This window comes from Mus musculus, chromosome 2 (genome assembly GCF_000001635.26).
Source record: "Mus musculus strain C57BL/6J chromosome 2, GRCm38.p6 C57BL/6J".
Lineage (NCBI taxonomy): Eukaryota > Metazoa > Chordata > Mammalia > Rodentia > Muridae > Mus > Mus musculus.
Genome location: NC_000068.7, coordinates 155955249 through 155968132, shown reverse-complemented (window position 1 = coordinate 155968132; position 12884 = coordinate 155955249). Strand labels below are relative to the sequence as shown.

The 12884-nt window shown below is 47.1% G+C and overlaps 1 protein-coding gene across 12 annotated transcripts in view; it reads right to left on the bottom strand.

Moving 5' to 3' along the window:
- The window catches only part of Cep250 (centrosomal protein 250), a 42616-nt gene extending 30768 nt beyond the window's left edge, over window positions 1-11848 (bottom strand). For 3 of the 12 annotated variants that reach the window (XM_006498796.1, XM_006498798.1, XM_017315701.1), the window contains exons 1-8: window positions 11471-11670; window positions 5979-6261; window positions 5177-5233; window positions 4338-4420; window positions 3858-4023; window positions 3038-3144; window positions 2569-2820; window positions 479-575 (exon numbers count right to left, since the gene is read on the bottom strand). In XM_006498796.1, coding sequence (XP_006498859.1) covers window positions 479-575; window positions 2569-2820; window positions 3038-3144; window positions 3858-4023; window positions 4338-4420; window positions 5177-5233; window positions 5979-6161 — 945 coding nt within the window. In that variant the 5' untranslated portion in view covers window positions 6162-6261; window positions 11471-11670. Of the gene's footprint in view, window positions 1-478; window positions 576-2568; window positions 2821-3037; window positions 3224-3857; window positions 4024-4337; window positions 4421-4934; window positions 5026-5176; window positions 5234-5978; window positions 6262-11470; window positions 11671-11696 lie in introns of those variants that run through there. The other 9 variants (NM_008383.3, NM_001129999.1, NM_001130000.1 and 6 more) reach the window with 7 other exon arrangements.
- Window positions 11849-12884: the final 1036 nt, after the last annotated feature.

Sequence of the window (12884 nt, the reverse complement as noted above, 5' to 3'; positions counted from 1 at the left end):
AAAGCTTCAACTCCTCCCTTCAACCCCACTCTCAGGGATTGAGGGCAGCCAGCAAAACTTCCTCACAGCCATTCTGTTCCCGCTAAGCCCTGCCCCGCTCCTCAGCCATCTCCCATGTGACTTGGTTTAAATCTCTCCACAGATCCCTTCCCTGGTACTTTGCTTATTCCCACCTTTTAGGAGGGTTTCACATAACTCACGCTGGCTTCAAGCACACCACAGTAAGTCACCTCTCTCTCTCTGATAAGGACATATGTCATATGCATGTACTATCCCCAGGAATACAGACTGTTATTAATCTTTTATTGTGCAGGTAAATGAATGAGTTAACTAATTTTCAGATTCGGCCAAAGTTTATTTTCAGCATTGGAGAATTTCATCAAGGACCATTTAACTGCATCATTCACTACTTGTCCACAAACAACAAGGAACCTGCCAACCCCTTCTTAGCTCCTCTGCAACACAGAGGACCACATACCAGGATCTCCATTGTTTCTCTTAGAGCCTTTACCATCTTCTCATAATCTTCATTTTGCTTCTGAGACTGGGTTAGCAGAGCAGAGAGTTCCGTCACTCTAAGGAGAAAGCATAGATAGCACTGTTGCCTGAATAGCCCAAGGACGTAGACAAAGCCACACAACAGCACACCTCAGCCCCCACATGGACACACTCACGGCACCCCCAGAATCCCTTAGGTATACCCAGTCCCTGGCACTCCCTGAATAATGTGATTCTATATTCTTGATCTGGTGGGGAACACCAAAGCCACTCAGACACATGCAGGGATTTACCACTTCTCATGACTGGAGCGCGGGTTTGAGGGCCCGAGGGCTGAAGGAAAGCCCTGGCCCAGGCCTTCCAGGCCTCCCTTGATTGTGAAGTCAGGCACCCTGAAGCCAACAAGAACATCAGAACTGCCACAGGGGATAGTCCCAAGGTCCCTCCTGCTCAAGATCTGACTCTGATAGGCAAAAAGGACAGGTGACTTGGGAGACAATGTAACTAACAATATTCCACACACTCAGCAACATCCCCAGCATTTAACAGCATCTTGGAGCTTTGTGCCCAGCACTGCACACATGGCTTGCTTTCTGCTTTCCCGTTTTTGATCTTTTGGGGCAGCATAGGACCATGAGTGCCAAGCTTGTCTAAAATTCTCTATGTAGTCCTCAATGACCTTGAACTAGAAATCCTCCTGCTCCTAAGCAGGAGTACTAGGTCTTAGTTCTCTTGCTGAGTACTAGGCCTATAGGCTTGAGCCGTGACACCTGCCTGACAAGTGCTTCTTTTTGTTTGTTTGTTTTTGTTTTTGTTTTTGTTTTTCGAGACAGGGTTTCTCTGTGTAGCCCTGGCTGTCCTGAAACTCACTTTTTAGACTAGGATGGCCTCGAACTCAGAAATATGCCTGCCTCTGCCTCCTGAGTGCTAGGATTAAAGGCGTGCGCCACCATGCCCGGCGACAAGTGCTTCTTAAATGAATGCTACCCATGAGTCTCTCTTTCCTTAGTATTTGTTCAGTCATTCATTCCCTCATTTACTTATTTACTTTTGAGGCAAGATCGCACTACATAGCCTTCCCTGGCCTGGAACTTGCTTTGTAGACCAGGCTGAAGTTGAATTTACAGAGATCTACCTGCCCATAACTCCAAAGAATTAGGATTAAAAGCAATGACTACTGCACCTGGCTAAAAGAAAAATTTAAGACTTAATAATTTTATTAAGAATCACGTCTAGGGGCCCAAATCACTGTATTATCTTTCACTTAATTTTATTAGAGATATTTAACATTATGAGATAAACTTCAAAGTACTATAGAGACACAAACTTACTAAGATATGATCTTCGTTCTTAATGTCTTCAAAAGCAAAAAGAAAACAAAATAGTCCAACTTATGTAGACCGCTCATAGGCAGAGAGCCCGAGCCATGATAAAGACTCTGCCCTGATAATCAGTGGGACTCTGTTCATGTCTTCCCTCTTAACATTTAAAGAAATCCTATTTCATTATAATCCAAAAATTAAGAGCCAAGGTAGGGGTATAGCTCAATGGTAGAATGTCTGATCAGTATATGCAAAGGCCTGAGTTAAATCCCCAGCACAGCAAAAACAAATAAGCCTAATGTGCCACCCCAAAGAGGACAGATAAGAAGAAACCAAGTTATTAAAGACATACAATGTGCTATAAGGAGCAGGTCAGAAAAACTCATAGGACTATAAGCTACTGAAGTCAGAGATGTCACCAAGAGGTGACATGGAAACTCAACTTTAAAGGGCCAAGCATAGGGGGAAGGAGGGAGGCATTCCAGGCTAAGGCTGGCATACAGGAAGACAGGACTGTGGAAGAGTATGGCCACAAGGAGACTGCTGACATCACAAACCAGCAGGACAGAGACTGGTTGCAAGGTAGCCAGAGGACGTGACAGACCCCAGCTGAGACACTGGACTCAGATGGCTCATTTCCTGTCCCTCTCAGGGTGAAGGTGTTTTTGACATCTTTTCGCCCACCACAATCCCCTAAGGAAGCGAGCTTCCCCTCAGTGGATCTCCCTGGGCCCACGCGTCACCTCACCGGTCCTGCAGCTCTGCCTTCTCTAGATCCCCGTGACTCTTGAGCTGCATTAACTCCTGGCTCTTCTCATGGGCTTCCTTCTCCAGCGCCTGGGTCTTAGCGACGAGCAGCAGCAGCCGGGCTGGCTCACTCTCCTCTGTTCTCCCAGATCCACTGGACTCCCGAGACTGTGCTCTCAGGGTCAGGCGCAGACAGCAGGTCAGCAGGGACCCTGAAAGCCTTGCGTGTTCAGCCTTTAGCTCTGTCAGGTCTCTGAGCACAGGAAGGAAGATCGAAGACTCCAAGGAACCAAGGAAGAGAGCTTGGCCACAAAACCCAAGGTGTCTAAGGGGCAGGTCTGAGAACATCATCTCTCCAGTAACGGCAGATCTCCCTCCCAGCCACTAACCCCCATTCCTCTTCTACAGAGCCTGCTGCCTTAAGTTAGGAATCAGCAGAGGCAAACCTCTCTCCTTATCACCACACTGACCTGTCAGTAGCTGACTTCATTTTCAGGAAGTGACGTCGGAAGGTTACCACCTCTCGCCATAGATTGAGAAGACGACCGTGTTCACCTCTCAAATAGCCCTTGAAGAACTGTGTGTTCAGAAACCCAAGTCATACCCAAGGGCAGGGACCTTGCACCAACACAAGAGTCTTGGATTCCTCATGGCTGCTGGGAGAGGGGTGAAGGGAGGAAGGATTTCAAGGCGATAGCTTATGGATAGAAGTCTATTCAGGTTATACTGAAGAGTTTAATAAAGTTGGTCATGAGATTCAAGAGGTCAGGGGGCCCTGGATGAAAAGTGGCCTTCCACTTGGCTACATCAGAAAAGGGTATGCAGTGGCTGCTTACAAATGGAGCTATTACCACAGACAGAACTGGGTGGCCTAATACATGCAAGTCACCCAGACCCAGAACCCAGCAAAGGTTCAGGGAACATTTGCTTTCTATAGCTCTGATATGAACATTTCCCAGGGCCCATTAGCCATTTTTTCTCCTCCATTCAATCCAGCAGCTACCTGCTTGGGGTCTAGCTATGCAGACCTCCAGACAAAGACAGATTAAATGTTCAGATCCATTTGAAACCTAAGCTAGTCACTTATGCAAGAGTTGAGCCTTATGCTACCTGCCAACAAAGCCTAGACTAGGCAGAACTAGGAAGAGAACTGAAACAGGGGACAGCTGTCAGCTTGGGCAGAGCTAGTCAGAGGCGGGAGCAATGACAGCTCAGTTTCCACCCAGGTCCAAGTTAACCCCTTCTGGTGCTACCTGGAACAGTGTGCATACTCCACTCTTGTTCTCCTACCTCCTGCTCCATCCGCCACTGGCTCTCCTTCCTCACTAACTCATCTCGGGCCCGACTCCAGTCCACTGTCAGTTTTTCCACGTCCTCCTGCAAGGCTTTATTCACCACATCGGCTTTCTCCATGTGCAGCCGAAGCTCGGTGTTCACCTCCACTAGACTCTCACACCTGCACCAGGCAAAAGCAAGTGCAAAATGAAGGTCTGGTCCTCCTCTTGGGAGAAAGACAGGGAGCGGAATTTTCCATTGCCAGGAATTGGAGGACTGAAGTCTTGTTTGCACTTGGGACACAAGATTCCCATGAGGCCCCCTCCCTCCCAGCTCCCCCTTTCCCTTCTGCTTTCTGCCTGCCTTAGGTTACACACAGGAACCACCATGCCCAGCCAGTTTCCCACCCACATGTTCACTCTTGGAACAGAAGTTTCCCATCAACCTTTCCACCCACTGGATAACCACTCAGATCAGGAAAGTTAGGCCCATCACCTCTGCTGCTCCTCCTCCAATCGGATCAGCAACTGTTCCAGGTTGGGCTCTTCTACACTCTCCCAGCGCTGAGGGATCAGCCCCTTGGGAGTCAGAGACAGGCCTTATAATGCTGCAGATGAGCTTCCCCTAGGACAATCCCCTCATGCTTCCTTTCACAGTAGCCACTTGCTTTTTTTTTTTTTTTTTTTGTTCTCTCTTGGAAGCAGTTTGGCCGTTGGGCATCTAACCAGTGGAATGGAAGCTGCATCTTTCACTAGGGGCCTTAACGTCTGTTATACTAATTGGGAAGTCACTCATCGTCTCCAAGCTACAAAATGACGGTGACTGTCATTCCTTTCCAGGAGTTTGCAGCAAAGTGAACAGTGTAAGACGCCTAGGGGTGCCCTGGCCTGCAGGGAAGGGGCTCAATATTCTGGTTTTTTCTTTCTCCCTCAAACTTGTCTGAGGGGAATGAGAAGATGCTTAGGGGAGCTGGAACAAAGAACTTGACAAAGGGTCTTTCAAAGCCAGTCCTACCAGGCAACAAATAAACACATTGCTCTGCTGCAGGCTTGCCTGTAGACCTGTGTTTTCCTGACATACAAACACTGACACCTGCTGGATGAACATGAATTTTCTCTCTAATTCCATCCACATACTGCATCCACGGAAAGCCATGGGTTGGAATCTCTCAGGCCAAGGATCTCTAGAAGATCAGATTGACAGAGCTCTTAGGAGCTGAACACAAAAGGACTCTTACCAAACATCCTATATAGCCCCAGTTATTTGGCAGTATATAAAGCTCAAAAAGTATATTTTGGGGGCACAGGGGAAGTCCAGAACTGAATCTCACTCACCCCAGTGGCTTCTAGTCGCTTCTCCAGGTCTTGACACCAGCTCCGGTACTGTAAAACCTGAGGCAAAGAGAGCAGGCCTGAACTCAGCCACAGCTCACACAAACAGCAAAGAGAGCAGGCTCAGCCACAGCTCATAGAAACTGCATAGCCCACAGGCTCCAAGAATCTTGGACAAACTTGCTGTGAAGGTGGGAAGCGGGTGGTGATGGTGAAGTGAGGCCACAGCGACTTAAGAGTTTCTGTCTGCGGGAGTGGGTGGGTGGGTGGGTGGAGGAACACCCTCATAGAAGCAGGGGGAGGAGGAATAGGGTAGGGGGTTTCAGGGAGCGGGGGAAACCGGGTAAGGAGATAACACTTGAAATGTAAATAAATGAAGGAAGGAAGGAAAGAAGGAAGGAAGGAAGGAAGGAAGGAAGGAAGGAAGGAAGGAAGGAAGGAAGGAATAGAGGAAAAAAAGAGTTTCTTTCTGGGTGTTTAAATAATACTTTCTGGGAGACAGCTCAGCAGGGAAGCACTTGCTGTGGAAGCATGAAGATCTGAATTCAGGTCCCCAGAACCCAGGTAAAGCCAGAAGGGGTGGTGTGTGTTACTGTCCAGCACTCCTACAGCAGGGTGGGAGACAGAGACAGGAGGAGCTGTGACTGTCAAGGAGAGGCTATGGTTGAGAGTTGGAATGTCTGGGCCATCCTCACCAGGATGTTTGGTACTACACGGGCTTTCCCTCCTCCAGCCCTATCCCACCCTAGCGCCCAACTCTTGGGGAGGCTTCTTTTCCCCTTCCCCACAGGGCTGTCTACCTCACCTTGGCCTGCAGCTTCCTCACGAGGGTTGCTTGTCTCTTCTGGGCCTCTTGGGAGTTCTTCAGTTTCCGCCAGGAGGCAGCCTGATTCTCGGCCATCTGCTGCTGCAGCGCCAGCACCTGCCCCTCCAGCACCAGCTGCAAGGACTGGGGCTTCATGTTCAACCCGGGGCTCCCTGTCTCCATGGGCGCACCACAGAACAAATCCGCAGCTCCTGTGTAGCTAGAGGCTGGTTGCAGGAGGGTGTCTAACCATTGTCCTACGTGTCTTAGACCTCCTCTTGAGCTAGAGACCAAAATATAAAATAAAAGTGAAAAGGTTAGATTTCTCAGATTTACTCAACAGACATTTAAGTGGAGTGAATCTGGGCTGAATGAAGTAAATAGGTTAATTAGGTTTTCTTTATTACAGGACTCCTCAGAACTTTCTTTTTCAATATTTATTTATTTTTATATATACGAGTGTTTTGCCAGTATCTATGTACATACATCATGTATATACTTGGTGTGTAAGAGGCCAAAATGAACATAGTCTTTCTTTTTTTATCCGCTGAGCCATCTCGCCAGCTCTTCTTTTTTTGAGATGGGGTTTCATACAGCCCTGACTGTCATGGAACTTGCAATGTGGCTAAGGATGAATTTGAACTCCCGATTCTCCTACCTCTACCTCCCTAGTGTTGTGATTACAAGCATGTGCCACCATCCCAGAAAAACGTTAATAATTCAAAAATAGATGCCAACATTCGTGACTGAAAGAATACATATGCAAACATGCATTTCAGGCTCTTCTGAGGAAGGAACCAGGCCACCTACTAACCCATAAGGTGATGACCAGAAATCTCCTACCTCTCCAGCATCTAAAGACCAAGACCTCGTCTACATATTTATTCTCTAGGTAACAGGTAACAATCTCCACTAGTCAAATTGTTGAGTTCTGGGTTTAAGTTCAAGACCCTGATTAGACACATAAGATGAAGAGATCGAGGGAGACACCCAGTCAACCTCTCCCTCCACAGTGAACATGAATACACCCTTGCACACACATGCCATAGAAATAAAACAACAACAACAACAACAAGAAAAGAACAAAACCCCTCCAAACCACAACCACCACCACCACCAAAAGATTAAACTGAGCCTAAGTTGCTCATGGTGACACAGGCCTGAAGTTTGGCCACTCAGGAGATCAACTCAGAGGATCAAGAGTTGAAAGTCATTTTCAGTTACATAGTAGTAACATGAAATTCTGTCTTTAAAAAAAAAAAGAAAGAAAATTGAATTTTTTTCTTTTTGAGTGTAGGATGGAATAAAGTAGAAATGACTAAGGCTAGACAGTGGTCTTAGAAGTTAAGAGAACTTGCTGCTCTTGCAGAGGACCAGTGTTTGGTTCTCAGCCCCTAGATGGTAGCTCAAAACCACCTGTAACTCCAGTTCCAAGGGCTCTGACACCCTTTTCTGATGGCTGAGGGCAGAAATGTGTAACAAACACACATGCAGGCAAAACATCCATACACATAAAATAAATAAATCTTTAAAACTGTTTAAGTAGAAATGCCTTCTGGGGCTGGAGAGATGGCTTAGCAGTTAAGGGCACCAACTGCTCTTCCAGAGGTCCTGAGTTCAAATCCCAGCAACCACATGGTGGCTCACAGCCATCTGTAATGGGATCCAATGTCTTCTTCTGGTGTGTCTGAAGACAGCTACAGTGTACTCATATTCATAAAATAAATAAAATCTTTAAAAAAAAGAAAGAAAGAAATGCCCTTTGAAACAAGGTCACAGAAGGTGCTATGGCTTGTTGCTTGTTCGATTTTTCTGATCAACCTCTCTGGAGAAATACCTGCTCTGTCTTGAGGACACACAAGTACCTGAGGAGGCCCAGGAGAAAGCATCAGGGCCTTCTGCCAACAGCCCTGTTGGGAACAGCTCTTCTAGCCCCTGGTGGAAAGGTTCAGATCAGGGTCAGCCTTGTCTGAGCCTGCTAAGCCAGCAACACCGCTGATCCGCCCCACACTTCTCCCCCATGGTGAATGCGTGAAATAATAAACAACTGCTGTTTAATACTAAACTTGGAATAACTCATGTTCAGCAACACAACTCAATTGCTGCCAAAGCTCCTCCCAGGCGCTACTGATACCTCCTAAATTCTGTTATTTTGTTTTGTTTTGTTTTGTTCTCATTAGAACAGTTAGAGCATCCTTGTAAAATACAAACCAGGACTGCTGAGGTGCTTCAGGAGTAGAAGTGCTAGCTGCCATCCTGACAACCCGAGGTCAACCCACAGAACCCAGAGTTCAAGGAGAGAATGCCCCGTGGAAGTCATCCTCTAACCTCTGCCTGAGAACTGCACCCTATGCTGGTACTCACATATGCACTCAAAATCAAAACAAACAAAACCAAACATAAACAGCCAGGCAGAGCAGGACAAGCCTAAAATCAGGCATTTGTGAGGCTGAGGCAGAAGGACTGCTACAAATTAGATTCTCCCCAGGGCTACATAGTAGACCTGAAGACAGCCTGGGCTACATATAGAGACCCAGTCTCAAAAAATGAAACACACACATACCCTAGGTACCAACCAACTAGAGTTAAAGAGAATCTTTATACTTGCCCAGAGTATCTAGCTGACCCATCTCATCCAAATGAATTACTCCTGTTTCTTTCTCATCTCCCAGTTGCTCACACACCTCCACCTGCACAGCTAGCCACCCTCCTGTGTGCTGAGCCCTGCAAGAACCACACTCATGTTATCCACATGATTCACTCCCTAACCAGGCTCCTGACCAAATGTCACCTTCTTAGTAAGTTGGACAATGTGAAGTACCACCATACTTACCCACCTGTGCCACATGTGTATACCCACATGTGTGTTCTCCTTACCAAGTCTATATTTCTCTAATTATTATGTACAACAACTAACCAAAATGTAAGTCCCTCTGGTACAAAGACTGGTTTGTGATTGTTGGCTTGTTTGTTTCAGACAGTGTCTTGTTCTGGTGGCTCAGGCTGACCTAGAATTTGTGATCCTCCAGTTTCTGCCTTCCAACTACTGAGACTATACACACACACACACACACACACACACACCCCAACTAACATTGTTTGAGTCAGTGCTGCATTCCCAGCTCGTGAAACAGACCTGGTGTATGAAGTGCCGTTATATATTATGCCATTATATGAACAACATTAAGTAACGTGATCCTTCTGATCACCAACACAGCTTTACAAAATGTCGGCAGCTCCACAGCTGTTCACAGAGCAAAAGTAAGATCATAAACAATGGATAGTGTTTCACGCGTACAATAATCAGCTGCAACTTCCATTACCACAAAGTAAAAACTTAGAGGGATTAAGATTACTGTCCTCAGCCAGGCGTGGTGGCGCACACCTTTAATCCCAGCACTTGGGAGGCAGAGGCAGGCGTGACTATGTGTGACTTGTAACTACCTGGAGGATGCAAGGGTCTCTTCAACTTCTAATGCCCCCAGACACACATACAAAGCACTCATACATATGAAATAAAAATAAATAAAATCCCAAAAAAGAGAAAAAAAGATGAGCCAGGCGTGGTGGTGCACGCCTTTAATCCCAGCACTTGGGAGGCAGAGGCAGGCGGATTTCTGAGTTTGAGGCCAGCCTGGTCTACAGAGTGAGTTCCAGGACAGCCAGGACTACACAGAGAAACCCTGTCTCAAAAAAAAAAAAAAAAAAAAAAAAAGGAAAGGATGAAAGAAAAGTAGGATTCAGAAAATGGCAATGTAAGCTGGACATGATGGTGCACTCCTTTGATCCCTGCGAGTGGGAGGCAGGAGGTAGTAGATCCCTGAGTTTGAGGCCAGATTGCTCTTGCAGGGCATGCAAATTCAGTTCTCATCACATACTAACAGCTGCCTCTAACTCAGTTCCAGGAGGTCTACAGCTCTGATACCTGCATTTGTATCCACTCTGCTGCCCCCATACACATAATTAAAACAAAATTTTGTTGTTGTTTTTTGTTTGTTTGTTTGTTGTTTTTCGAGACAGGGTTTCTCCGTGTAGCCCTGGCTGTCCTGGAACTCACTTTGTAGACCAGGCTGGCCTCAAACTCAGAGATCCGCCTGCCTCTGCCTCCCAAGTGCTGGGATTAAAGGCGTGCGCCACCACACCCGGCTTAAAACTAAATATTTTTTACATGGGAGCATGGTTCCACAGGTAAGGAGTTGGCCTAATGATTCTAACCCACACGAAGGCTAAAGACATCTCCACAACGTCCTCTATAGCCTTCACGTGTCCACCAGGCGCAACTGGTTAGTAGCAAAGCGGAAATCAAAGTCTAATTCAATTCCAAATTCTATTCTCATTTCATTAGCTGCCAAAATCAAAAAATATAAAACTCACAGCACTGCAGAGCATTTCCTAAGGGGAATGAATTAATGACATCCACACCTGAAGCTTTCTGAGGTAATTTGAGCAAAATGTGACAATATGTTCCTGCAGCACAGGGTGTAGATGTACCAGTAAGACAGTGCAGAGCTGGCCTTGATTTTTGTTAAGAAAACTATCGATTTGGTAATATTATCAATCCTACTTCATAAGCTTTCTCAGGGCCCAGCCTAGACTCACAGGCCTGAAATCTCAACACTGACTGGCTGCATAAGACGCTGGGTTAAAAAAAAAAGCAGCCCTTTTATTGAAACGTGAGTTGCAACCCTGACCTCCATATCTTACAGGCTAACGTATAAACAGCAAACTAAAGGCAATCTAGTTAAGTCATAATATTCGTAGGGGGTTCTAGCTCATTGTGAAACTTGATTTATAAGTGCTTGTTTCTTCGTGCATAAAACGTGAATATACAGAACGCACACCATAGATCGCTGCATGGATTAAAGGGGCCTTTGTAGGTAATGCATTTAATAGAGCTGTCATCTTTCGACTATTCAGTAACTTTTTTTTAGTTACTAGTAGTCATCATAGGGCATAAGAGTTGAAAAAAAAGGACATGATTTCTAACAAGCCCAGAACAAGAAAGAGTGGCAGAACACTGACTTGGGCAAAGTTCGCAAAAGGCAAGAATCTGATCAGTTGAGCCTGGAGCAGGCCTCAAGAAAGATTTTTAAAGAAGTGATCTTTGAGTTCTGAAAAATCAAAGTTCTGATAATGGGGCAGTGGGCTGAGAGCGGACTTTCAGGGGAAGATCACATGCAAAGCCGTATGAGCACAGGGCGCTGCAAAACTCCCGGGTGCACGGAGCGTGATCCGCAGGGCGCGCAGCATCTCATCCCGTCAGCTCCGGGCTACGACAGTGGGCCACCCGAGTGTGAGGTTCTCTGGGCGGCGGCTGCAGCAGGAAACTGAGGCAGGCAGGCCCCGACCACTGGGACAGGTCCCAGCCCCTCTCTGGGCCCGGGGTGCCTCCCGGGATACAGGAAGCCGCTGTCCAGGCGACATCCCCGCGGGCGCCCAGGCCCTGGACCTCGGACCGTTACGCTCAGCGCCTCCCGCCTGCCCCTGCCCACCTCACCAGAGTCGGTTCCCGGGGATCCCGAAGCGCTCCGCAGCTACCGAGGCCGCTGCAGCAACCTGCAGGCCCGGCCTGGGGCCGCCCTCAGTCTGGAGGCCAGGCCCCGCCCGTCAAACTCCCGCCCTTTCGTGGGGAACCGCCCAGCCCAGTCCAGCCGAGCGCCGGGAATGAGTGCGCCGCTGCAAACCTCTCGCCATATTAAGTACTGGCAGCCAACTTACTAGAGAAGCCCAAAAGGAAAGGGGGGGATATAGTGAGACCAAGGTCGCTCTCCAAAAGTAAAGACAGTCACCGTCTCTGAATTCTAGCACTGAACGTTCTGAGGTGGAGAAGAAACACTCGCCCGTAAGCTCCCGCCTGTGGCTTCAGAGTTAAGTACTGCGCATGCGTGTAGCCAAGGTCTCGGTGCACCTGCGCACTGTCTCACCAACAAAGCCAAGTACAGTAACTGGGTGAAAGCACCTAGCTCCAGTTAAATCTGGGCAAACGAATGTCTCAGCTTTAGATCTTTACTGATCCTCCACGCAGCCCCAGGAAACAGAACATTCGCAAACAACTGTGTCGTTGGCTACTTTGTCCGGTTATGACTACCGCTACTTGACTGCGTTCCGCTAGGAACGGGGAGTTATTTTGATAATATATTGTACAATCATTATTGACGCATTTTCTTAGCATTGATTTTTTTCATTTATTTATTTATTTATTTTGGTTTTTCGAGTCAGGGTTTCTCTGTGTAGCCCTGGCTGTCCTGGAACTCACTCTGTAGACCAGGCTGGCCTCAAACTCAGAGATCCGCCCGCCTCTGCCTCCCAAGTGCTGGGATTAAAGGCGTGCGCCACCACTGCCCGGCTTTTCTTTCTCTTTCTCTCTTTCTCTCTTTCTCTCTTTCTCTCTTTCTCTCTTTCTCTCTTTCTTTCTTTCTTTCTTTCTTTCTTTCTTTCTTTCTTTCTTTCTTTCTTTCTTCCTTCCTTCCTTCCTTCCTTCCTTCCTCCCTCCCTCCCTCCCTCCCTCCCTCCCTCCCTCCCTCCCTTCCTTCTTCCCCTTCTTTCTTTCTTTCTTCCTCCCTCCCTCCCTCCTTTCTTTCTTCCTCCCTCCCTCCCTCCCTTCTTTCTTTCTTTCTTTCTTTCTTTCTTTCTTTCTTTCTTTCTTTCTTTCTTTCTTTCTTTCTTTCTTTCTTTTGTGTGTGTGTGAATTTTTTATTCATTTATATTAGTACACTGTAGCTGTCTTCAGACACACCAGAAGAGGGCGTCCGATCCCATTACAGATGGTTGTGAGCACCATGAGGTTGCTGAGAATTGAACTCAGGACCTCTGGAAAAGCAGTCACTGCTATATAACCCCTGAGCCATCTCTCCAGGCCAGCATTAAATTTTTATTTGATTCCCAGTTGGTTATAATTTTAGTAGA